Source organism: Scyliorhinus canicula, chromosome 6, assembly GCF_902713615.1.
Source record: "Scyliorhinus canicula chromosome 6, sScyCan1.1, whole genome shotgun sequence".
Lineage (NCBI taxonomy): Eukaryota > Metazoa > Chordata > Chondrichthyes > Carcharhiniformes > Scyliorhinidae > Scyliorhinus > Scyliorhinus canicula.
Window position 1 is genome coordinate 41,939,652 of NC_052151.1, and position 26,010 is coordinate 41,965,661.

At 43.9% G+C, this 26,010-nt stretch overlaps 1 protein-coding gene across 4 annotated transcripts in view; it reads left to right on the forward strand.

Moving 5' to 3' along the window:
* The window catches only part of pdss2 (prenyl (decaprenyl) diphosphate synthase, subunit 2), a 262,929-nt gene that overhangs the window by 85,469 nt on the left and 151,450 nt on the right, over positions 1-26,010 (forward strand). For all 4 annotated transcript variants that reach the window (XM_038799236.1, XM_038799235.1, XM_038799233.1 and 1 more), the window contains exon 3: positions 16,377-16,511. In XM_038799236.1, the coding sequence (XP_038655164.1) occupies positions 16,377-16,511 (135 nt within the window). The remainder of the gene's footprint in view (positions 1-16,376; positions 16,512-26,010) is intronic.

Genomic DNA, 26,010 nt, shown 5'->3' on the forward strand with positions numbered 1-26,010 from the left:
TCTGCATCTCACAAACTTCGACAGGTGTGCGATCCTATCCGGCTGCATCACAGCCTGGTACGGCAACTGCTCGGTCCAAGATCGCAAGAAACTGCAGCGTGTGGTGAACTCACCCCAGCGCATCACACAAGCTTGCCCCCCTTACATTGAATCTGTCTACACCTCCCGCTGCCTTAGGAAGACAGACAGCATTATCAGAGACCTTTCCCACCCAGGCATTGCCTTCTTTCAGACCCTTCCATCAGGCAGAAGGCTGAAGACGTGCAGATCCAGACATAGGAACAGCTTCTTCCCCTCAGCCACAAGACTCCTCAACGACTCCTCCTCTGACTGATCTGCTCCCTGTAAGAACACTATTCACGACGCTCTATGCTGCTCGTGCTCATGTATTTGATTTGTTTAGCCCCTTGTTCCGCACTGTAACCAATCATTGTTTGTCGATGTACCATTTGTCAATGTTGGCACACATCTTCTACCCCCTTAAAGAGCCGCTAATCCTCGCCCTTGTGAGGTGCGCTCTTTATACAACCTTCAGCTGCATGAGCCCCAACCTTGCACACGAGTTGGAGACGTTCAACCTCCGGAGCACCTCACATCAGAACTCCACCTCCATACCCTCTCCCAAATCTTCCTCCTACTTCACCTTGATCCCTTCCAGCAGTGCCTTCTCCTCTTCCTACATAGCCGATACTACCCCCTTCTCCAGTCCCCTATCGACAACACCTCCTCCAGCAATGTGGAAGCTGGCTCTACTGGGAAGCTCTGTATCTCCTTTCTGGCAAAGTCTCGAACCTGCATGTATCTAAACATTTCTCCCTGCTCTAGTCCATACTTTGCCCCCAGCTCCTTCAATACTGCAAACCGACCCCCAAGAAGCAAATCTTTTAGTGTCCTAATTCCTTTCTCCACCCATCTCTGAAAATTTCCATCCCACTTCCCTGCCTCAAATCTGTGGTTCCCCTGAATCGACATTTCCCTTGACCATGCCCCCAACCCGAAGTGCTGGCTAAACTGCGTCCAAATTCTCAACGAAGCTATTACTACCGGACTCCCTGAGTATCTCCCTGGGGTCGGCGGGACCGGCGTTGTTGCTAGCGCCTTCAATCCTGACCCCCTACAAAGCTCTCCTCCATTCTGACCCATTGGGAGTCAACCCCTCTAACTCAGCTCTGTACCTTCTCCACATTCGCCGCCCAGTAATAAAACCTCAGGTTCGGAAGACCCAAACCCCCTGCCTGCCTTCCTCTCGGTAGTAGTACCTTTCTAATTCTGGCCACCTTCCCTCCCCATATGAATGAGGGATATCTTTCTAAAATTTCTCTTTTTAAAAAAAAAAAATGACTTTGGCAGGAAAATCTGCAGGCATTGGAAAATAAACAAACAGGAATCGTGGCAGCACATTCATTTTAACCGCCTGTGCCCAACCCGCTAGTGACAGAGGGAGACCATCCCACCGTGCCAGATCATCTTTCTCACCCTCTTTCTCCCCCCCCCCCCCAACTAGAAATGTTGTACCTACAGAGCCCCCCCCCCCCCCCCCCCATCCCAAGCTACCTGCACCCCCAGGTATCTAAAGTGAGCCCCTGCCTACGGAATGGCAGCTCCCCACTCCTGCCCCCACCCCCGGCCAAGACGCCCCAAAATATTCACTCTTGTCTCGATTTAATTTGTACCCCGAGAAAGGCCCAAACACCCAAAGCAGCTCGTAAGTTGATAGGGCTAAGGCGGATCTTCTGAGATGGGATAGTCTTCCACTGCTGTTCAAACATTTTAAAATTAAATTATTTATTTATGGCATGTAGGCGTCACTAGCTCGGCCAACGTTTATTGCCCATCCTTAGTTGCCCTTCAGAAGGTGGTGGTGAGTTGCCTTCTTGAACCACTGCAGTCCTTGAGGCTGTTACCCCCAGCTACAGTTGGAAAAACGGCGATATATTTCCAAGTCAGGGTGGCAAGTGACTTGGAGGGGAACCTCCAGGTGGTGGGGTTCCCAGGTATCTGTTACTCTTGTCTTTCTGGCTGGTAGTGGTTTTGAAGGTGCTATCTAGTCCAGTTCAGTTTCTGATCAATGGTAACCCCAGAATGTTGATTGTGGGCGATTTAGCGATGGTAATGCCATTGAATGTCAAGGGGCAATGGTTAGATCCTCTCTTGTAGGAGATGGTCTTTACGTGACATTTGTATGGCACGAATGTAATTTGCAACTTGTCAGCCCAAGCCTGGATATTGTCCAGGCCTTGCTGCATTGGGACATGAACTGCTTCTTTGTCTGAGGAGTCGTGAATGGTGCTGAATATTATGCTGTCATCCGCAAACATCCCCACTTCTGACCTAGAATTAGAATTCTACAGTGCAGAAGGAGGCCATTTGGCCCATCAAGTGTATCGACCCTCTGAAAGAGCACCCCACCTAGGCACGCCCTCGCACAATGTAACCCCATGACCCCACCAAGCTGCAGATCTTTGGACTCTAGAGGCAATTTAGCATGGCCAATCCACCTAACCTGCACATCTTTGGACTGTGGGAGGCACCCGGAGGAAACCCACGCAGACACGGGGAGAACGTGCAAACTCCACACAGTCACCCAAGGACGGATTGAACTCGGGTCCCTGCGCTGTGAGGCAGCAGTGCTAAGCACTATGCCACCATGCTGGAAGGGAGATCGTTGATTAAGCTGGGGAAGATGGTTGGAGCGGCACGGTAGAACAGTGGTTGGCACTGTTGCTTCACAGCACCAGGGGTCCAGGTTCGGCTCCCGGCTTGGGTCACTATCTGTGCGGAGTCTGCACATTCTCCCCGTGAGTGCGTGGGTTTCCTCCGGGCGCTCCTGTTTCCTCCCAGAAGTCCCGAAAGACGTGCTTGTTAGGTGAATTGGACATTCTAAATTCTCCCTCAGTGTACCTGAACAGGCACTGTAGTATGGCGACTAGGGGCTTTTCACAGTTACTCCATTGCAGCGTTACTGTAAGCCTACTTGCGACAATAATAACTATTATTATTATTGGGCCGAATGATCCTGCAATGATGTTCTGCAGCTGAAAAGATTCACCTCCAACCACCATAACCATCTCCCTTTGTGCTCGGTATGACTCCAACCAGCGGAGAGTTTTCTCCCTGATTCCCATTGACTCCAGTTTTGCTGGGGTATACTTGGTCAAATGCTGCCCTGCCCTGATGTTAAGGACAGTCACTCTCACCTCACCGCTGGCATTCAGCTCTTTTGTCCATGTTTGAACCACGGCTGTAATGAAGTCAGGAGCTGAGTGACCAGAACCATGTCAGGGTTCTTAGGATTGTTCTGGAGCCTTGCCCGCTGATGGCTATTTTCGGGGCCTTTGGACTCGCCAATGCAGCGATGGGAGTGAAGGCGGGATGTCCTTGCTTTCCCTCATTGATAGCCCGGAGGCGGGTTCAGCTTGGGCAGACTAAACTGACTAAACAAGTTAAGGGACATTTTACAAGAAGGGACAAAAGGATGCTTTATGGTTTGGATACAAAAGATGTCATTAATGGGAGGGACCAATCTGTCTAAAATGTCAGTTAGTCCTGGAACTCTCATCTGAACAGGGGTGTTTCAGTTTGGTCCTGAAAGGTTCCCTCTCCAAAGATTCTGCGCAGAGAAAGCAAATAGAAACCTGCTTGTTAACTTTATTCATGAGTGGTATTTGAAATGTATTCGTTTGCTTAATTGAAATTCTTGGCAGGTTTAGGAAGTAAGTTAAGGTTTTCTCATTTACTGAAGAACTGTGGTACCCGTTAACAGTAAAGCTATTTCTTGCTAATGTGGTTAATTCTGTGCTTAAATTTATGTCTGTTTTGACGTTAAAGATAGCTATTTGGTCAGTGTGATCACTCCTGTGAAATGCAGTAACATTTTCTCACAGATTTATAAATTGAAAATAGTTGGGTTCTCATCCGGGATTCTAACAGGTGACTAGAAACATTAACTCTGAAAGCTCAGTTGTGCGATATTGGCTGCAAGGGCAAACCTGTGCTGTGACAGACAGTGCACTGGCTGGGTCCTGAACACCAGTGCAGGCCATGTAATCCACAACAAAGATAAATAAGCAGTGGTCACCAGAAGCTTGGTCAAAGAGATGCATTGTGGGTTTACAAATGTGAGTAGAGGGGGGGGCGTGGTGAGGGGGGGGGGGCGTGGTGAGGGGGGGCGTGGTGGTGGGGGGGGGGGCGGGGGTGGGCTCAGCAAGCAGGTTCCAAACAGTAGGCCTGAGGCGGCTGAAGGTTCTCCCAGTAGTACTTGAATGAAGGAAGGGTAAGAGAAGACACAAGAGGACAGAGTTAAAGAACACAAAGAACAAAGAAAAGTACAGCACAGGAACAGGCCCTTTGGCCCTTCAAGTTCGTGCCGACCATGCTGCCCAACTAAACGTCCACCCTTCCTAGGTCCATATCCCTCTATTCCCATCCTATTCATGTATTTGTCAAGATGCCCCTTAAATGTCACTATCGTCCCTGCTTCCACCACCTCCTCCGGCAGCGAGTTCCAGGCACCCACTACCCTCTGTGTAAAAGAACTTGCCTCGTACATCAGTTGAACAGTTGGGCAAGGCTCTGGGACTGGAGGAGATTGCAGGGAAAGGGACGATGGGCTGCAGGTAGACATAAAAGTCACACACAAAAGTTTTGAATGAATGTGGCCCTGGCTGGGGAACCAGCGTATGAATACTGATGTTGGGTGGCAGAATGTTTTTTTGGGGTAGGACACTTTGCAGCAATCAGTGAAGTGAAGGCGGGATGACCTTGCTTTCGCTCGTTGATAGCCCGGAGGCGGGTTCTGCTTGGGCAGAGGTCCTGACTAAACAAGTTAAGGGACATTTTGCAAGAACTGATGTCGATCAGTTTGAGTCTAAAGACAGTGGAGGATGGAACACCTGGAGGAAGCTCACTCATCCGATGAAGGAGCTACGTTCTGAAAGCTGGTGATTCCAAATAAACCTGTTGGACTTTAACCTGGTGTTGTAAGACTCCTTACTGTGCCCACCCCAGTCCAATACCGGCATCTCCACATCATGGAAGAAGATCATTAAAGCATTCATAGATCATAGAATTTACAGGGCAGAAGGAGGCCATTCAGCCCATCGAGTCTGCACCAGACCTTACAAAGAGCACCTTACTCAAGCCCATCTACCCTATCCCCGTATCCCCCACTTAATGTTTTTGGACACTAAAGGCAGTTTAGCATGGCCAATCCACCTAACCTGCACATCTTTGGACTGTGGGAGGAAACCGGAGCACTCTGAGGAAACACACGCATGCACGGGCAGAAGGTGCAGTCTCCGCACAGACAGTGACCAAGCGGGAATCGAACCTGGGACCCTGGAGCTGTGAAGCAACTGTGCTAACCACTATGCTACGTGCTGCCCATTCATGCCTGAACGTGACAGAGATGTTTAGTGACGGAGGCTGGGGCATATTGTGTTTTGGAGGTGGAAGAAATGGTCTTGAAGATCAATAAGATGTGAGGTTTGAGGCCCACTTCGTGGTTGAACAGAATGTCCTGGATTACGAATGGTCAATCTGAAGGAGAGGCTGGAGAAGAAAATGATCTAGCAACAGTGTAAAGTTTGTGACTTGGTTCAAGGTAAAGGCCTTGCTGACGTTCAACTGGAAGAAGTTGTGACACATTCAGGACCGTGTCGGCAGTCTGAAAACGCAGAGGGAACCAAGGGACTGGGAGTAGTGGTGGAAACGTTGTACTAGCAATCAACACAAAATAGATGGCATGCGCAATCATAAATGCTGCTGAAAGGTCAAAGAGCAATAATGCACCAGACATGTCTCACGCAATGTCATTTCGGACATGGCTGCATCCCTTTCTCTGACAATTACAGAAGCAGGAGTGAAGAGTTCATCACAGAGCTTTAAGCGATGGGCATGAAGTTAGATAGCAGTGACATATTTGAGGATCTCAGAGAGGAGAGAATGTTGGTAGGTGTGCCATGATACTGCACTTGTTGTCATTTTGATGTACCCTCTGGTTTACAAACTTATAAAAGTATTGGTACTGTACTCTGGTGACATTATTGCATCAATCTCATGCATCACTTAAACTTCACCACCCCCCCCCCCCCCCCCCCCCCCCCCCCCCCCACACCGCCCACAAACACACCTTTCCAGTCTCCCACAAAATCTCCTGAAAGGCTCGACAAATAATTGGAAGAACTGTGGCGTCAATTTTGAACAATTGTGCAACTTTATGACCATATATTTGTTGCGGGAATTAACAATGTTCAGCAAGATTTAGAAGTCTGCTAATTTATTGATGAGGACTGATGAAGTTCAATTGGTACTGCACAAATTAGTTTCATTGCACACTGTTGTATAGCGACGAGGTTCTGTCTCCAATTAGTGACACTAATGTGCCATAACCCAACCCTGTCAGGGACAAATGAGCAGAGGTTGGGTCCTCCCATGGAGAAGGAGGAGCAGGCACCTGAATTTCTCTTTGTACCTGCTTTATCCTGTGTTTTATTTGTTTTTCTTTTCTTCATGTTTCTCTCTTGCCATACACACCGAATAAATAAGACACAAAGTTCAAAATAAAATCCAAGTAACTTTTTAATGTTTTGGGCACAAATGTAACGATTAAAAAAAAAAACTTTTATTGTACTAAATTAATAAAGTTTGAAATAAAGGGGGAACATTAATCGCATGCAGATTCATCAGGCTCGGGTGATGCCGGGCACCCTTGTCTCTCCAGGGGCCCTCCACGTTGAGGTCAAAGAGGCAAAAGGTTGTATTTTTGAGTGACGATCAGCATAGACTTAACCTTTCAAATTTTGAGCCACCCCCCCCCCCCCCCAAAAAGCTACAGTACCGTGAACTGAACTTGTAAGAAATCTCTGCTGAAACTGTTTTCAAGCAGCATAACCTGACTGCATTTGAAAAAAACAATCCGCTTGGTAACTTTATTTCTCTTTTAGAGTGTATTGCCGATTAAAAGGCACGGGCACCTTTCAATAGAATTCTGCCAAGAGCATGAACATATTCCTTTTGGGTAAGATAAATTAGAGATATCAAAAAGAAGCCACAGCTTGAACAGCTGGTAGAGACTTTACAGCACTGCACGTTATCAAGTCGGTGTGTGGGTTTTTGTAGAGGCCAATCAAAAATAATCAAATAGGTGAAAAGCAGGCTTCCACCTTTCACAAAAAATTAGAATGTAGAGGTATAAATCTTTCATGTTTAAAATATTCTGTGTACTGAAAGTTACAAGCATAAAATGTGGGTCCTTGGAGAAAGGATTACTGCCAGAGGGAAAATGACAGAATCGTAAATTCAAATCTGCTACCTAATGAGGTCAGCCGAATGTACGCAGTGCCTCATGTTCAGCTTTGGGTGGTGGAAAGGCACAAAGTAATGGGACGGTGGATGTGTTTCTCCTTGCTGGGGCTTGGAACTGTATTCAGCAAATGAATCAACTGGACAAAGAATACTCTCTGCCCATTTCCTGCTCTGAAATTTCAAATTTTGAACTAAAGTAGTTCTAAAGAAATGTTGTAGCGTTTACTTTCTCTATTGTGAATGTTGAGTGGTGCAATGACGTTGGAACTTGATTTTTTTTTAGGGGAGTTTCTGACAAATCCAGCTCGGAAACTGAAATAGATTGTTGTAGTTCTACCATAACTGTCAGTCTGTTTGAACACCAGAATATTACACCCAACAAATCACTGCCAAGATCCTCCACCAGTCAGCAAACCACTTCATTGCTTCTCTCTGTACCAAAATCTCATTTGGGCTGCCAGAAGAAAAGCAAGACACGTTTTGTTGAACAAAACCTTTAATTGATTCAGGATTTTACCTATCAAAATGGGTAACGCTAGTATTGGAATACAATATATTCCATTTTTTCAAACCCATTGTTAAGATGAAATACTCCTGGGTCCAGAGACTCATAATATATTCGACTCCCTTTAATATGGCAAGTTGCACATAGGGCCTTTAAGATTTCACAGGAACAGCCAAAATCTGATGGGTTTAAATGAGCTGAATTTTATAAAGGGTGGAAAGGTGAGAGGCCGACCAACAGTGCATTGGGCTAGTCAAGTCTTGAGTGTAACTGGAGCATGGATGAGGGTTTCAGCAGCAATAGAACTAGGATGGAGGTGGGCAATGTTATGGAGGTGGAGGTGGAAGGTTTTAGCGTGGAGAGCAAATATATGGTCATTATGAGGGGACTAAGTCCTCACCCTGAATATTTTTTCAGAAAATATATATAGATTTTAAAAACAAGACCAAGTACTTTTTTAAAATACTGAATCTATGTCTATCTGTGTCCCCTGAACAAAAGGAGCCATCTGGCAGTTTTGAAGAAACTTGCACTTTGTTATCTTGGAAGAGGCGCTAATGACATATTGTGGCCTGCACAGACCAAATGTAGAGAACTATACAAAGGCACATCTGCATTTAATAAGGCAGGTCAACCAATTACAGTTTAGGGCAGCACGGTGGCCTAGTGGTTAGCACAACCGCCTCACGGCGCTGAGGTCCCAGGTTCGATCCCGGCTCTGGGTCACTGTCCGTGTGGAGTTTGCACATTCTCCCCGTGCCTGCGTGGGTTTCGCCCCCACAACCCAAAAATGTGCAGAGTAGGTGGATTGGCCACGCTAAATTGCCCCTTAATTGGAAAAAATAATTGGCTAATCTAAATTAAAAAAAAAAAACCAATTACAGTTTGTTAGTGTGCTCGGACAAAGGATTCCGCGACCTTGCTTTCATGTTTTAATGGGTTGCAGCAATTAACCATTGCAAAGACCCCGGCAAAGGATGCACATCCCCTGTTAAAGACAATGTTGAGAGGTGAGAGTCATGCGACATGAACCTTTAGCTGGTGGAACCAGCTATACTGCCTTGCTGGACTGAAAGCTCAGTTTACCACCTACAGGTAGCTTCCTATAAAAGGAGCTCTGCCTCGATTAAATACTTGACACCATTTTCACTGGCCCTATTGGAACCTCTGTACCATTGCCTACAAGACTGATTCATCTCTGCATGCCTATCTCATTGTGTGAAGATAACTCCACCAGAAACGTGAATTACACAGCATTGGTTTTCAACTCGCTGTCCTCTATGAAGGACTCATTGGACTTTCATTCTGGACTGTAAATCTTTCTTTTCTCTACCTCTCCTTTTACTGTATGAGCGCATAGGAGACAATGTGGTGACCTTCCTCCGCTGATTGTGCGTATGCAAATAAGCACAAAATAAGCAAATAAGCGTATGCAAATTGAGGGCTGGTTTAGCTCACTGGGCTAAATGGCTGGCTTTTAAAGCAGACCAAGCAGGCCAGCAGCACGGTTCGATTCCCGTACCAGCCTCCCTGGACAGGCGCCGGAATGTGGCGACTAGGGGCTTTTCACAGTAACTTCATTGAAGCCTACTTGTGACAATAAGCGATTTTCATTTCATTTTTCAAGCTAACCCTTTGAGTTCAATCTATCTCGGATGTACTGTAGGGTATTAATGGAAAATTGGATCATGCCAAAAATGAACGTTTGCGAAATATGCCACCACTTATAAAGTGGGCAGCAAATCAAAAACACCTTTCTGTTTACAGGCAGGTGATGAGAGGCGAAAGCGGGCTGTTCAAATTAACCCCCCTCTTGTCTGTAACATCAGAATCAGTTCAGGCTCAAATAAAACATTGGGATTACAGTTTAGCCCATCTACTCTGCACTAGCTTGCTGAAAGAGAATTCTACCTAATCCCACTTCCCTGCTTTATCCCCACAACCCATAGAGTTCCTACAGTGTGTAAAGAGGCCATTCGGCCCATTGAGTCTGAACCAACTGTTTTGGGACAGGGTTTAGAGAATCCCAAAGTGTATCATGGAGTTCACCTGACCCACAAATAACCCCCCCCCCCTCCGAACTTGTAAATAAAAAATAAAATTAGTAAAATAAATGAAAAAATTAATAAAACCCTCCTGCACCTGTAAAAAAAATGGATAAAATAAATGAAAAAAATGAATAAAACACCCCCGAACTTGTAAAAAAAGTAAAATGAATAAAATAAATGAAAAAAATAAAAATTAAATGAATAATGTAAATGAATAAAAACCAGTACAGAACTTGTAAAACAAAAAGCTGCAACCGTTTAAAAAAAAAACAGCGGCCGCACTGCGCATGCCTGCCCGATCATCGTGCGCGCATGCGGCCAAATTTTTTTAAAAACATGTTCGCGGCCGCTTGCAGCTGGCGTTATGAAAACCTGGCTGCTGCGCGGGGATTTGCGCGATTGGGAGCGCCGCGGACAACGGCGCCCCCGACTTTGAAGAACACTGGCCTAAAACGAAAGTAAAAAGCTGACAGACAGCCCAGCTCCACCCACTCTCTGACATCACTGCAGTAATAAACACCCATTTCCTAAAGGTACTCTCACTACAGATATTTATATACACACCCATTTAAAAACATCTATTTCTTAAAGGTACTCTCACATGACATCGACCCTCCGCCCTGTCCCTGTCCTCCGCCCTATCCCTGTCACCCTGCATAACCATCACAACTTTGGACACTATGGGCCAATTTAGTGTGGCCAATCCACCTAAGCTGCACAACTTTGGACTTTGTAACCTTGCACGTTCTTTCTTTTCAGATAGCAATCCAATTCCTTTTTGAATACCTCAATTGAACCTGCCTCCACCATCCTTTCAGGAAGTTTGTTTTCGACTTACCTCACCTTTTGCCAATATTTTGAATCTGTGCCCTCTAGTTCTTGATTTACTCTTGAGAGGACAGTTTCTCACTCTTTTCTCTGTCCAAATCTCTCAGGATCTTGAGTCAGTGGATAGGAAATGTTTATTTGTGCTTGGACTGAGGACAATGGCTTTGGCCTTCCCAGTATTTAATTGGCCAAAATTTTGGCCTATCCACTGCTGAATGTCGGTTGAGCAACAGAACTCAAATTGACCCAGGGTTGGTCTTTGGACTGAATAGTGATGGAGAAGTGTGGTTACAGATTGTGATGGTATCCAGTTCTGCTGCTGCTGATGGCCCACAGCATCTCATGAATTCCTAGTTTTACGTTGTGAGATCTATCTTTTGTCTGTCCCAATTAGCATGGAAGGTGTGCCATGCTGCATGATTGAGGATGTCCTCACTGTAGAGGTTAAGAATTTGAATGTGTGAACGTTGTGCCGAGATCACAACTACCAGTGCTACTGTGGATAGAAATGCCTGCAGTAGGCAGGTTGGTGAGTTTGTCGTCCAATAGCTTATTTCCTTCTTGGCTCCCTCACTGCCTGCCTCAGTCCAATAGACAAGTCTGTCAGGACTGCGCCAGTTTGGAGGTGTGGTATCGATGAGCCACTCTGGGTGGTAGACAGTGAAATCCCTTCCGCGAGTACATTCTGGCGCTTTGTTTTGCACAGAGCATCCTCCAGATGGGGTTCATATTGGAGGAGCCGTGCCTCGTCCCTTGAGGGTTGGGATGCCAGTACATGGCGTTCAGAAGCGATTTTGCCTTGGTTTTGACCTGAAGCTATGAGATTTAATCGAAGTCGGAGTCAGTGGCAGGGATTCCTAAGTCCATTTCCTGCTTACATTTTAAAATTCTGACTTGTGGTATAGGACATACTCAGGGATGACAATACAGAAGTTTAAGATGTTGGCTCATGAAATTACAGTCTGAACAAATTATGTGAAATTGTGGGATGATTCCCCCAACTTGGTCTCCAGAGGATTTCCCCAAGCAAATTTCCTGATTCGTGTCCTGATATGAAACCTGGGTCGTCTTTGGTGGGAGCTATCTTATTTTCTCCCTCTTATTACTGAACTTTGTAGTGATTTCCTTGTTTGGCCACTACAGGGGAGGTGAGAGTCAACCGCATCATCTAGAACTGGAGTCATGGAGATCAAGTAGGTAGTGGTGACAGATCTCAGTTAGTGATCAACCATTTTAGTGACGCTTTCCTACAATTACCAAGATACCACCACCTTCTCCAGGGCAATTAGGGATGGGCTATAAATGTTGGCATAGCCAGTGACTTTCACACCCTGTGAGAGGATTTTTAAGAATTGGATGCAATTTTCTAATTTGCCAGTGGGATTCCAATTCAGGACCTCGAGCACCACAACCACTGAACCTTTGCTCCTGCTTTAGCTAAACTCCCTACAAATTTGCCGTTTTTATGTGACTCCATATCCTGGTGCAAAATTGTAACTTACGGTTAAATATTTCCAACATGCTTCCATGGTTTCTGTACGAATGCAATTGAGGGGAGTTAAAGAAATGTTTTTCCCAGCTTTACAGAACTTGTTTCTTTTGAAAGGTTGTGACTTGTGCTGGATTCTGATAGCTGTAACTGTGTTTGGGCAGAGCTCTATCTAATTCTGCAGTCTGTTGTCATTTGGAAGCAGCAGTTTCTCTTCTGTACTTTCTTCCACACTGTGAGTCGCCAGCCTAAACTTACAATCCTCCTATACTACTGGCTGATGTGTTTGGTTCACACTGAGCTCCATGTACACGTGCGAGGACACGGCTTAGTGTGTCAAGGACCCACTTCACTTCTTCAAGCTGCAGTTACAAAAATTGGAAAAGAACAAAGAATAAAGAACAAAAAAAAGTACAGCACAGGAACAGGCCCCTCGGCCCTCCAAGCCTGTGCCGACCATGTTGCCCGTCTAAACTAAAATCTTCTGCACTTCCGGGATCCGTTTCCCTCTATTCCCATCCTATTCATGTATTTGTCAAGATGCCCCTTAAACGTCACTGTCGTCCCTGCTTCCACCACCTCCTCCGGCAGCGAGTTCCAGGCACCCACTACCCTCTGTGTAAAAAAAAAAAACAAACTTGCCTCGTACATCTCCTCTAAACCTTGCCCCTCGCACCTTAAACCTATGCCCCCTAGTAATTGAAAAAAATGAAAATGAAAATCGCTTATTGTCACGAGTAGGCTTCAACTGTGAAAAGTCCCTAGTCACCACATTCCGCTGCCTTCCCGGGGTGGCTGGTACGGGAATCGAACCGTGCTGCTGGCCTGCTTGGTCTGCTTTAAAAGCCAGCGATTTAGCAGAGTGAGCTAAACCAGCCCCTGGGAAAAAGCCTCTGACTATCCACTCTGTCTATGCCCCTAAAATTTTGAAGACCTCTATTAGGTCACCCCTCAACCTCCGTCGTTCCAGTAAGAACAAACAGAGTTTATTCAATCTCTCCTCATAGCTGATGCCCCCCATATCAGGCAACATTCTGGTAAATCTCTTCTGCACCCTCTCTAAAACCTCCACATCCTTCTGGTAGTGTGGTGACCAGAATTGAACACTATACTCCAAGTGTGGCCTAACTAAGGTTCTATACAGCTTTAGTTAGACCACACTTGGAGTATAGTGTTCAATTCTGGTCGCTACACTACCAGCACTGTAAATTGCATTATACTTGTTGCCTCAAATCTTTGGACCAGCTATACACAAGATATTTCTTCACTATTTCTTTGTAATATGAAAAATATGAATGCTTTACTGAAGCAGACATTTGTGAAAAGGAAAGCCATGGTCAGCCCCTACAGCAGATGAGTAATTGCAACATACATCAAGTGGTCTGAGCTAGAGTAGGCGGTGTGATTCTCTTGTCTCTGTACTTAATGATTCCCCTGATTCGTGTCTGGATTTTCCCAAGGGTTCCATATTGTAATTTTGGTTATTAAATTTCCATAATATTGCTACTTAAACAGAATATGCTCTTGTATAATTCAGTGTACTGTGGATATTTTAATAGTTTAATTTTACACTCTAGCTTTTATCCCTGCATTTGATAACGTTGTTTCATGATTCATCATCGAAGACTGGCAGGAAGATCATTGATGTGCTCCTGTTTTACAGATCAGACGTGCTGTGCCTGTGCACTTGGAAATTTTCAGTCACCCTGTGGGATTTAATTTATCATAGTTTTTCTTCAATAGGTTGTAGCCATTAACCCCCAATAGCCCATAAATTCTGATATACAAAACATTATTTATGGATCCTTTATTAATAAAAGAATCATAAAATAGTCCTTGCTATTAATGTGTGGTTCCTGAAGCGAATGAATCAATCTTCTCGGGGGGGGGAGTGGGGGGGGGGGTGGGGGAGGGGGGGGGGAGGGGGGAGGGGGGGGGGGGAGGGGGGGAGGGGGGGGGGGAGGGGGGGGAGGGGGGGGGAAGGGAGGGGGGGGGAGGAGGGGGGGGGAGGGAGGAGGGGGGGAGGGAGGAGGGGGGGGAGGGAGGGAGGGGGGGGGGAATGTTTAGTTTCAGATATTTAATAGATAGAGTATTTTAAGTGAAGAAATATCACATCCCGTGTGCTTTATTATATAAGGAAAGTGTGAAGGGTTTTATGGCAGTACTTCAGTGATCAAAGGAGGCAGCACTCGGGGAATAAAATGGACTCTTATATCGTTGTTGCTCACCCCAAAAGCAGATAAGAGTTTGTGTAGGGAAAACCCTACGATTCCAATGATCAAGTGTAATGATCGGGTTTTACTGGCTTCTCCCAAGACTGGTCCTTGCATTCCCTACAATCAGTAATGTATTTATAGTTGAGCAACAGAATTATGTAAGGAGTTGTAAGATAGAATCTTTGTTCTGAATAATAAATAAATAATCTTTATCAGTCTCATAAGTAAGCTTACATTAACACTGCAATGAAGTTACTGTGAAAATCCCCTAGTCGCCACGTTCTGGAGCCTGTCCGGTACCCAGAGGGAGAATTCAGAACGTCCAATTCACCTAACAAGCACGTCTTTCGGGACTTGTGGGAGGAAACCTGAGCATCCGGAAGAAACCACGCAGACACAGGGAGAACGTGCAAACTCCGCACAGACAGTGACCCAAGATGGGAACCGAACTCGGGTCCCTGGTGCTGTGATGCAACAGTGCTAACCACTATTTGGGAAATTGGGGAAATAAACATGATGTCTGGAGGAGTGTACATATTACAGAGGAGGAGGTACAGGAGGCATTAAAGTCCATCAAGAAAGATGAATCTCCGGGACGTGAAGAAATGTATCCAAGATTTCCCAGGAGGTTAAGAAGTAAAAACTGCCAGCAACGCTCATATCCCATGCAAAATAACCCCCCCCCCCCCCCCACTTTAGAACTGTTCAATCTTTTTGCTGCTGAAGCCCAACTCCTCCTCCCATGTTATAAAAATTCTGCTTGCCACGCCTCACCCCTCCAAACCAGCCATCAACTTTTCTCCCACAGTCGTTCTAATTTGCCTTGCCTTTCAAACCTGCTTGGTTTGAATTTAAAGCAAAAGCTTGGCAGTTAACTGTCCTGTGCTATACTCTCCATGGGAACATCTCTCCTAATCAGAGTCAATTTGCCAACCAATCAGTACTCTGTTCTATTCTATTCTATTCTGCAGTATGAATTGATGTTCCTTTTACTGTTGGTTTATCTTGCTTGTCCTGATGAGTGCAAGACGAAAAGCTTTGACAGTATGCCTCTTTTATTTGTTTAGCAATAAACAGAATGTATTATCTTTTGAACTCAAAACAGTACCTTCACTGTACTTTTCACAGTAACTTCATTGCAGCGTTAATGTAAGCCTACTTGTGACAATAATGATTATTAATATGAAAATGCAAATGTCACAGATATCAAATTCCTTCCATAACCTGTGGTTAATGTATAAAGCAGAAAAGTTCTGAATCAAATTGATAAGCGTGATAAAACCTTAACAGAAAGTAAAATTAATTCAGCCCTTGCTTGCAGCTATCAAATAAACAGACTTCCATCAATCTCGCTGGATTTTTACAGCTAGGGTCAAATTTGAGGAAATGAGTATCTAAGTTGTAAATTTCTCCTACAGCAGACATCTCCTCCACAGTATTTGCATTTTTTTGAACTCCTGCTTATATAATGTCTGGATTCAGCACTTTGTATTCAACACTGTTCCTCCTTACTTGAACAGTGGTATAACCTTTGCTGAATTGCCATCTTGTAAAGTTGCTCTTTCCCTGCTCTGCGGCTTTTGTGTTCTTCCTCAGGCGTGCTGTTACACAGGAAGAGAAATTCAACTGCCTGAATCGATTCCTGATGTAAATGAAACATAAAATGCTAAATTTAATTTGTCACTTGGCAGTCCTTCATTAAGTGTTTTTTTTTTGTTAAGATAAAGGTTGGTGCATTTCTCATAGATTTTGCACGTGGATGCTAATATACCATCATGATTCCCAAGGCAATAAAGGTGCACTAACCTGATCAAATGTAATAAATATAACTTTTCTTTTTAAAAAGGAATACATGAATGTGTGCAGAGTTTTGGTAGACTGATGCCAAAGTATTATGCAAACGGTTGCAGTAAAAATGAAAAGTAAGAGGGTGTGAAACCTGTATTCTTTTATTTGTCAGTTAATATTGTGTTTTGATTCAACAGGGGGTTTGTTTACGACAGCAAGAATAATCTCCAACTGCGGGGTCTCGTTGTCTTATTGATGTCAAAAGCAGCTGGATGCAGCAAAACAGCTGATCCTCCGCTCGAAGGTGACCTGGTCAGTGGAATTTATCCCAGGTAAGCTTTACTCAGTTGAAATTAGATGCTGGTCATTTAAGTGCAATAAGAAGTTGGTTGTTTTTTAGGATGACTCTCCTGCTTTGTAAACTATCCCCAACCACTCATAGTGAACTTTTTTTTTAAAGGATTTGTTGAGACCGAATGCAAAGGTCTAAACTCTACTTATTTACTTATAAATCCACTTGACCATATCTTCTTTACAAATGCATGCATTTAATACCTCTTCTCATTTCATTTCTCAATTCTCCCAGACTATCTGTCTCCATTAACCTTTTCTCAGTTTAATTAAGTCATTTACACACACAGCCTTTTTACTGAATAACTATATTCCCACAAAATATGTTTTAAAAGAATTAATCATCACAGCTGGACAATATCGATATCACTAACAAAACTATTGAGCATATTTCAATCTGAGATTTTCATTCCATGATTTCACTCATTAAGAGGAATCCAGATAAGTACATTTGGGAGAAGGAAAAAGAAGAATACCTTGATCGGTGAGGTGAAGTAAGGTGGTAGGAAGCTCATGTGCAGCAGAAACCTTGGCACAATCCGTCAAATAGTCCGTTTGTGCTGTAATAATTTTGTAATTTTCGGGCAGCACGGTAGCATTGAGGATAGCACAATTGCTTCACAGCTCCAGGGTCCCAGGTTCGATTCCGGCTTGGGTCACTGACTGTGCGGAGTCTGCACATCCTCCTCGTGTGTGCGTGGGTTTCCTCCGGGTGCTCCAGTTTCCTCCCACAGTCCAAAGATGTGCAGGTTAGGTGGATTGGCCATGCTAAATTGCCCTTAGTGTCCAAAATTGCCCTTGGTGTTGGGTGGGGTTACTGGGTTATGGGGATAGGGTGGAGGTGTTGACCTTGGGTAGGGTGCTCTTTCCAAGAGCAGACTCGATGGGCCAAATGGCCTCCTTCTGCACTGTAAATTCTATGATAATGTTGGCTTGGATAGTTAATGTATGTACTAGATGGCAGAAAGAGAGATAAAAAGGCTTGATTAAAGAAGGAAGCAATGTGTGTGAGACGTACGGCGAGTGAGAAGTGTAGAAAACAAAGCTGACAGGAAGGAGGTACTGGCGCAAAGTGAGAGAGAGTGAGTTGCAGGCAGCAACTGAAATTGTATCAGATCTAAAGCGAGAGAAAGAAAAATATAGATTAGAATCATAATTTCTTCTCCTAAGATGTTTATTCTTCCCCTTCGTTTTTCTTGCAAATATTTTTTAATGATTAATTTGCCATGTCAATTTATTTATGTTGCAATGTTAAATTTATCTACCTGAATATTTTAAACAACAAGAACTGCGCAAGTTTCCTTATTTGGAAAATGTTCTTGTTTAAGCTTTGACACTATTATAGGGAGACCTGATAATATCTATAAGCAAAATGTATCATTGATAATTGTAAGTTTCAGCACAGCAAGGTAGTCATTAGGTGCGTCGTTCGTGAGAATTTCACAGCCCAGATAACTCCTCCCATTCAGGACTTCCTCTTTTGCGAATTTGCTTATCTACACAAGAGTCTTTGGACACCAGTTCACTCAGATGTTCACTTAAATATGATTTTGAAAGTTTAAAAAAAAGAGAAGTTGACTTCAGAAAATGCCACAGAGAGGGAAAACCACCAAAATGATGTTTAAAAAATGGAAGGTGTCCACGACACATTTCCTGCAGTAGAAAGTGTGCATTGCACGTGCATGGCCTTCTATTGTTTGCACCTGGAGCTGCGATTTAATTCCTGATCGTGGTCTACCTTCACTCTCAGGTAAAGTACTGTAGGTGCGACAAATTTCCATTTTTCTTGCTTTCATGTTTGATTAAACAATTTTTCTAGGAAATTTCTCTTTCAATTTCAAACAGTTTTTATTGCCAATTTCAAACAGTTTTTATTGCCTTTGATCCTTTTTACATGTGAAATTTTAGGACAACTGAAACCTATCCAATTGACTCCGATCGTAATGTATGTTTGTCGTTTGCCGTTTTGCTGCTTTCGAGTTTTCACAGCAGCGTAACCCCCACGGGCATCGGGACTTTATTGTATCAATTCAGGCCCATTTTCCAGCCCTTTCACAGTACCCTGCAATACTCTTCATCAGGCTTATCTATTCTCATCTTAAATGTTGCTGTTGACTCTAAACCATTCTAATATCCTAATAAACCCTTTTCCTGAAAATCTCCTTCTAACTTCAATATTTCTGTTTTTAAACACTAATCCTGAGTTAATTTCCTTTGTTAACAATTAGTGTTGTGCATTAATGTAAATAATCTTGCATATTTTGAACACTGATGACAAGTGCCAAGTTTATTCGTGCCACACAAGAACCAGGCAATGACCACCTCCTACAAGAGAGGATCTAACCATCGCCCCTTGACATACCGTTGCTGAATCCCCCACAATTAACAACCTGTGGTTGCCATTGATCAGAAACTGAGCTGGACGAGCCATATTAATACTGTGATTACCAGAGCAGGTCAAAAGCTAAGAATCCTACGGCGAGTAACTCCCTCTTGCCCCCCCCCCCCCCAAAAGCCTGTCCACCATCTGCAAGACGCGGGTTAGCAGTGTAATGGAATACTCTCCACTTGCCTGGATGAGTGCAGTTCCAACAACACTCAAGAAGCTCAACACCATCCAGGGCACAGCAGCCGGTTGATTGCACCCCCTTCCACAAACATTCAAAGTGCCCACCACTGTCAAATTTTGCAGCAAAATTCTACAGCATGAAAATGTAGATTCTATGACCAGTTTGCGAAAGCAGTTGCATTCAAATATTTTTAAGTCGAAAACTATGCTGAACCCTTGGCTTTTGGTGAGAAACACTGGGTATTCAGCAGTAGTTATTCCATGAGTCAACATGTACTGTTCGATAATAGCTGTCACTTAACACTGAGCTGCTTTACCATCAAGCCAGGGGAACAACCCTGGTGCAATAAAGGCCAGATATCTTGTGTTTGTCTTGACGTGCTACTCTGCACTCATTGAAACAGGGTTGTTCCCCTGTCTTGTTGAATTCATAAATTGAGGGATAAACTGGGCCAAGAAGTTACAGAGTGTGTTGGAATTCTGCTGTTACACCTGCAGCATCTCATGGAGTAGAGTTTTGAACTGTGAGATCTTTTCTAAATCTATCCCATTTAGCACAGTGGAAATACTATAGAACATAGTGGAGGGTGTCCTTGGTATGAAGGTGGGGGTTTGTCTCCAAAATGGCTGGACGGTGGTCATTCCTGCCACAGACTGATGCATCTGTGGCAGGTTGATTGATAAGGACAAGGATTTTGTGCTCCAGTTTGTATTCTCACTCCCTGCCACAGGGGCAGTTTGGATGCTATGTCCTTCAGGTTTGATTAATATTGGTGAAATATTATTGATGGTGAACTTTGAACACCCCAGCCCGAGTACATTTTGTACCATTCCTACCCTGTGTCTCTTTCAAGTATTGTTCAAACGGAGAAGTACTGATGCATCAGCTGAAGGAGAATAGTAGAAGGCAATCAGCAGGAGAGTTCCTTGATCATTTGGGGGTTAGTTAGCTCAGTTGGCTGGACGGCTGGTTTGTGATGTGGAGTGATACCAACAGCGCAGGTTTAATTCCCGTACCGGCTGCAGTTATCCATTAAGATATCCCGCCTTCTCACCCTTGCCCCTCGCCTGAGGTGTGGTGGCCCTCAGATTAAGTCGCCACCAGTGAGCTCTCTCCTATGGTTCTCGGGGACGATGGCGGCTTTCCTATCATTTCATTTCATTTCACTTCCTTGCTCATGTTTGACCTGATGCAAGAAACCTCATGGAACCCGGAGTCAACATTGATGACTTGCAAGTGGCCATCTCCTCCTGATTATTTACCAGAGTGTTACCACATTTGGTGAATCAGTGCTGCTGGTGGCACAGGATCTATCCTCATCTGCACAAAGTGTCGCTCACGAACTTACATTAGCTTCCGTTTGCCTCAAATTGAAGATTCTTACCCTCGTGTTTAAACTTAATTTTGAGCTCAGCTATTCCCATCTCTAATACCTTCTCCAATCCTCCAACTTTCAGAGAACTGTGTTCTTCTCACAGAACTTGTGACTCCCCACACACTTCATCCCACAATTGGCGGGTGTGCTTTCAACAGATTAGTCCCTCAGTTTGTAATTTCCTCTTTAAACCTGTCTTTCCTTCAGCTCCCTCTTGTCCCTTAGGATCTGACTTGACCTCTTTAGCCACCCATCCTAATACCACTAAAATTGGCTCACTTAAAAGGCATAAATGGAAGTGGTTGATGTGTTGCCTGTATAGAACTAGCTCTCCGATTCTTAGCATATAAATGTTGATCATTTAGCGGTGAAGAGGTTAAATTAATTGCAGTAGAATTTCCCTGTGAATGATGTACAGCAGAATTCCCATGAGGAGCTATTGCGAAGTGTTTCTGTGAAGTTCCCACACTTGCAGATGGGCTGCATGAACAAACTGAACAAGGGACAAGAGAGTGAGAACTTTAATAAACCTCAAGAAGTTAGCCATAACGGCCAATGTCTGCAGGTGTGGTGGTTCAGATGGTGTAACCATGTAGGCGTGCTTTGTTAGTAACTAAATATTATAATTTGACAAGTGCTCAGAGGCTGTAACTGGTTAACTATATTCACCTGGAATAAATGAAGCAATTGAACGATTAGCTGTCATTGGATATCAGTGACTTCAGAACTAATGTATGCTTGTGATTGGTATATGCAGATTACTTTTAAGATAACCAAAGGTATAATTATTGTTGCAATGCATCGCTCAGGGAGTCCATACACCATTTTGTGGCTACGGCTCCTCTGCATGTCTGAATAAACAGATGTGAAAAGAGCCTTGTCTGCACCTGGTCTCTTGCATTGAGGAACAAATCCGATGTGGCCGGTAGTTCCCTAACAAATAGGTTATTGAAACTCTACTTGCGTAAAGTGAATAAATGAGTGAATTAGGTTGCTATGCTCCACATTCGACATCACTTGCCACCTTTCTTGACTCATTTTTTAACAGGAATGATAAGACACCCTAGTATTAAAACTGTCCAACCATATCAATAACACATCTCAACAGGGTTTTGAAACACCTGAGGCTCTCCAGCTGTTTCATTCATTGCAGAGGCTGATACAGCTGGAACCTTCATAACTGTATTGAAGGGATCTGGGGATGCGAAGTTCAAAATGCTTGTGAATGTAAGTGGAGGTGGACCGAAACACAATTCCCATCCGAAGGAATAATGACTTTCCAAGGCTTGTTGGAATAATTTGGTTGTTATTAATCCTAAATGAGGTCATCTATTGAGCAAAAAGGCCTGTCCTGCAGTGTTGGTCAACAATGGTATCTGGGCTATTCATGAAGGCCCCGCATTCTCAACCTTGCCCCTCGCCTGAGGTGTGGTGACCCTCGGGTTAAATCACCACCAGTCAGCTCTCCCTCAATGGAGAAAGCAGCCGATGGTCATCTGGGACTATGGTGATTTGACTTTTACTTAAATGAGAATAGGTGACCTTGGCTGCAAACGGTTTTGAATGGAATCACATACAATGCGAAGTTCAAGAAAATGAAGCTATTTTTGTTTTAGTAACTGAAGAGTTTTTACGTAACAGGTTGGTTGGCCTCTTATTAGCGATTGTTGCTGTGTAATTTGTGGAGGTGAAGAGGATCCTTTTCAACTGAATGTCATTGTGATATCACTTCACAGCTGGAACACGGCGCAAAAGCATTATAACAGCATTGTCTATCATAGAGAAGTTTAAAAACTCAGTCTTGTGAAGTACACTGCAGTAACTCAGTAATTGATATTTTGCAACTTTTAACTTTGAAATGTTATAAAGTGGGGGGGGGATGTGGGGAAGAGTCTGTTGGAGGACACAGCATTAATTAGGGCCTTGAAATTGATGACTAATAATAAGCTTTATTAGTGTCACAAGTAGGCTTACATTAACACTGCAATTAATTTACCGTAAAAATCCCCATGTCGCTCCATGCCAACGCCTGTTCGGGTGCACTGATGGAGAATTCAGAATGTCCAATTCACATGAGAAGCGTGTCCTTTGGGACTAGTGGGAGGAAACCGGAGCCCCCGGAGGAAACCCACACAGTCACGGGGAGAATGTGCAGACTCCGCACAGATAGTGATCCAAACAGTGAGTCGAACCTGGACCCCTGGTGCTGTGAAGCAACAGTGCCAACCACTGTGCTACGGTGCTGCCCATGTGGCTGTGTGACACAGTGGTTAGTATTGTTGCCTCACGGTGTCAGGGGCCCAAATTCAATTTTGACCTTGGGTGAGTGCAAAGTTTGGTCGTTCTCCCTGTGTCTGCGTGGGTTTCCTCTGGGTGCTCCGGTTTCCTCCCAATTTCCAAAGATGTGCAGGTAGGGAATTGGAAATGCTAAATTGCCCCTTCGTGCCCAAAAGGTTAGGTGGGGTTATGGAGATATGGTGTGGGCCTGGGTGGGGTGCTCTTTCGGAGGGTTGGTGCTGACTCTATGGGCTGACTGGGTTCCTATGGGGTTTCTATGTGCTTGAATCCTTGAATGGGACTTTACACTTTTAAAATTGGTCGAAATTTCAGAGGTGGGGTTGCAATCTTCACACTGTTTAATTTCAAGACCTGTGTTCTTTAAATGAAGTGAAACATTCCAAAATTACTGTTTTAGTCTTGAAAAGATTGAGTTCTGTGGCATATTGCCCAGCTATGTACAGCTTCTTTTAATATGCTCTGTTACCTATTACTTAGAATAGACTTGGTGGAAATAAAGTATATTATTCTTGGCACCAGTGAGCTGTACCATTCAGTCCCTAAATATTCCCAGCTTTGAGCACGGTTCACTTACTGAATATTATATAGGTGCCATGTGCCACTGCAATTTCAAGTTGTTATAAGCAATTTGTTAATTTTCTGTAAAGCCCTCCTGAGAGTTTTAATCGTGGCTGTAGCAGGAACTGACTGATTTCTTCCAGTCCTTTTTCACCACTAACGTCATGATTTTTTTTCACTGTTAAGTCTTTGTTTACTTTGGAGTTTCTAACCCTCTGACTGCATTGACTCCATTACACTTTCCCTCACGCATAAACATGAAGTATTGGATAACCTTTGTGACAGTTAAATGGGGGAACCACGTTGGCTGATATATAATTAATTGTGAAGCTTTAGCTTGAGCACTCTTCTATGCAAACATATTTTAGTCTTTGCTTGCAGCACCCAGAGTGGAACACGTACAGCCCGTATTCTGGAAAATACCATTTCACCATCAAAGAAAAGGCATACTGCTTGTTAATGTGGAGCCTGGGGATTGATGTCATTTTATTTGTTAGCTCAATGGTTTTCAAACTGGGCTCCTGGGGGTTCGTTAGAGACTCTCTGGTTGCCTGCGATATGATGTGAAAAGAATGAGTGTGCGGCCACCATAAACAGCATAGAGTGGGATGAAAGTCTCACCTTGGAGGGGCACACGTTCCTCGGAGAGCCGAGCGAGACACAAAAGTAAATAGCCGATTTGGATTTCTTACAAGTTTTAATGTAACAAAGCTCACGTGCAGCACCTTCCAAATTTATAGCGTTATAATTTAGGTTGTGGGGGATCTGACAGTGTCCAGGTTTACTTAATGTATTTGAAAATGGATCCTACAGACAAAAGGTTTGAAAAGCATTGCTTTAGCTCTAATTCTCTGCCTAATTAATATTAACCCAGAAAACCCATGTTTTTGCAACCAAAACTTTCATACTCGTGAATCCTGGGTCATTGCATTTTTAAGCATTGCCTCAAAGAGTCTGTATTTGGCAGAACTGAAGTGAAAAGTTTGTGAAGGTTTTGGAACTTGTCTGTAAATGATTTTAAATCAGCAGAGGCCTGCTGATCATTAACATTACACCAGGATAATTAGATATCAGCATTTCTAGCTCATCCAGGAGTAAGGTTTACTTAATGTTCCTGTTTGCATTGCTTCAAAACCAATGAAGTGCTTTTCTTTTGAAAGCAAACCTTGCGAACTCATTAATTTCCTTGACTTGCTGTATTTTTATTGCGACACTAAAGGTAATATTTAGAGCAGCAGGTTTACTGGTGCTCTTTAATGAGACCACTCTCATTTAGCTGTTCTGGTCTACTAAACTGATTCCTCTGGGTGGCACTTATTGTGATTCAAGGTCAAACATGGTTTCAGCTGAAACGGATCAAAGATCATGTGATATTTGGACACTGCAATAATAATAATAACCTTTATTGTCACAAGCCGCTTACATTAGCACTGCAATGAAGTTACTGTGAAAATCCCCTTGTCGCCACATTTCAGCTCCTGTTCGGGTACACAGAGGGAGAATTCAGAATGTCCAATTGACGTAACAGCACGTCTTTCGCGACTTGTGGGAGGAAACCGGAGCACCCGGAGGAAACCCACTGGACAGCATGCAGACTCTGCACAGATAGTGACCCAAGCCGGGAATCGAACCTGGGACCCTGGCGCTGTGAAGCAGTATTTCGGAGCCAATTTTAGTATTACATAATTTTTCCTTATTATGGTTATGGCAACCTCGGCAGTTTCCATTATAAATATAAACATAGGAATAGTTAATAAAATTGACAGTGCATGCTTTTTTAAAAAATTGTTCATGAGATGTGGACATTGCTGCCTGAGCCAGCATTTGCTGCCCATCCCTGAGGGCATTTAAGAGCCAACCACATTGATGTGGGCCTGTAGTCACATGTAGGCCAGACTGGGTAAGGACAACAGATTTCCTTCCCTAAAAGGCATTAGTGAACTAGGTGGGATTTCCCAACAATCGACAATAGTTTCATGGCCACTATCGGACTTTTAATTCCACATATTCTTTTTAATGAATTCAAGTTTCCCCATCTGCCATGGTGGGATTCTAATCTGGGTACCCAGAGCATTACCCTGAGTCTCTGGATTACTAGTCCAGCGACAATACCATTAAGCCACTGCCTCCTCTATATCTGACAAAAGCAGACATAAGATTTTTTAAAACCCGTCTGTTTATTGGAAGTTGCAGTTTTTACACAAATTCACACAAATCAAGCAACAGCAAAAAGACAATTACAGGTGTCGGTGTCAATCTACAACCAGTATAGCCCAAAACTACAGTCATTACAGCGTGAGAAACAAGCAGGACCGCAAGAATCAGGGACAAAATCCCCAACCGGTTCCCCCCCACGCACTGAAAAACGACCCCTCTGCACCTGACAGGATACAGGCAGCAATTTAGACCAACGTCGCACCCATTGCTTAAAAATAGAATGAAAGAAGCGGAACAGTTTCAAAAACAGCTTCTTCCCCGCTGTTACAGGATTCATGAATGACCCTCGCATGGACTGATCTGATCTCTTCACACATCTCTACTGAGTAGTACTACACACCTGTCTGCTTCACCCGATGCCTGTGTCTATGTATTTACATTGTGTATTTATGTATGTCCTATGTTTTCCCATGTATAGAATGATCTGTCTGGACTGTACGCAGAATAATACGTTTCATTGTA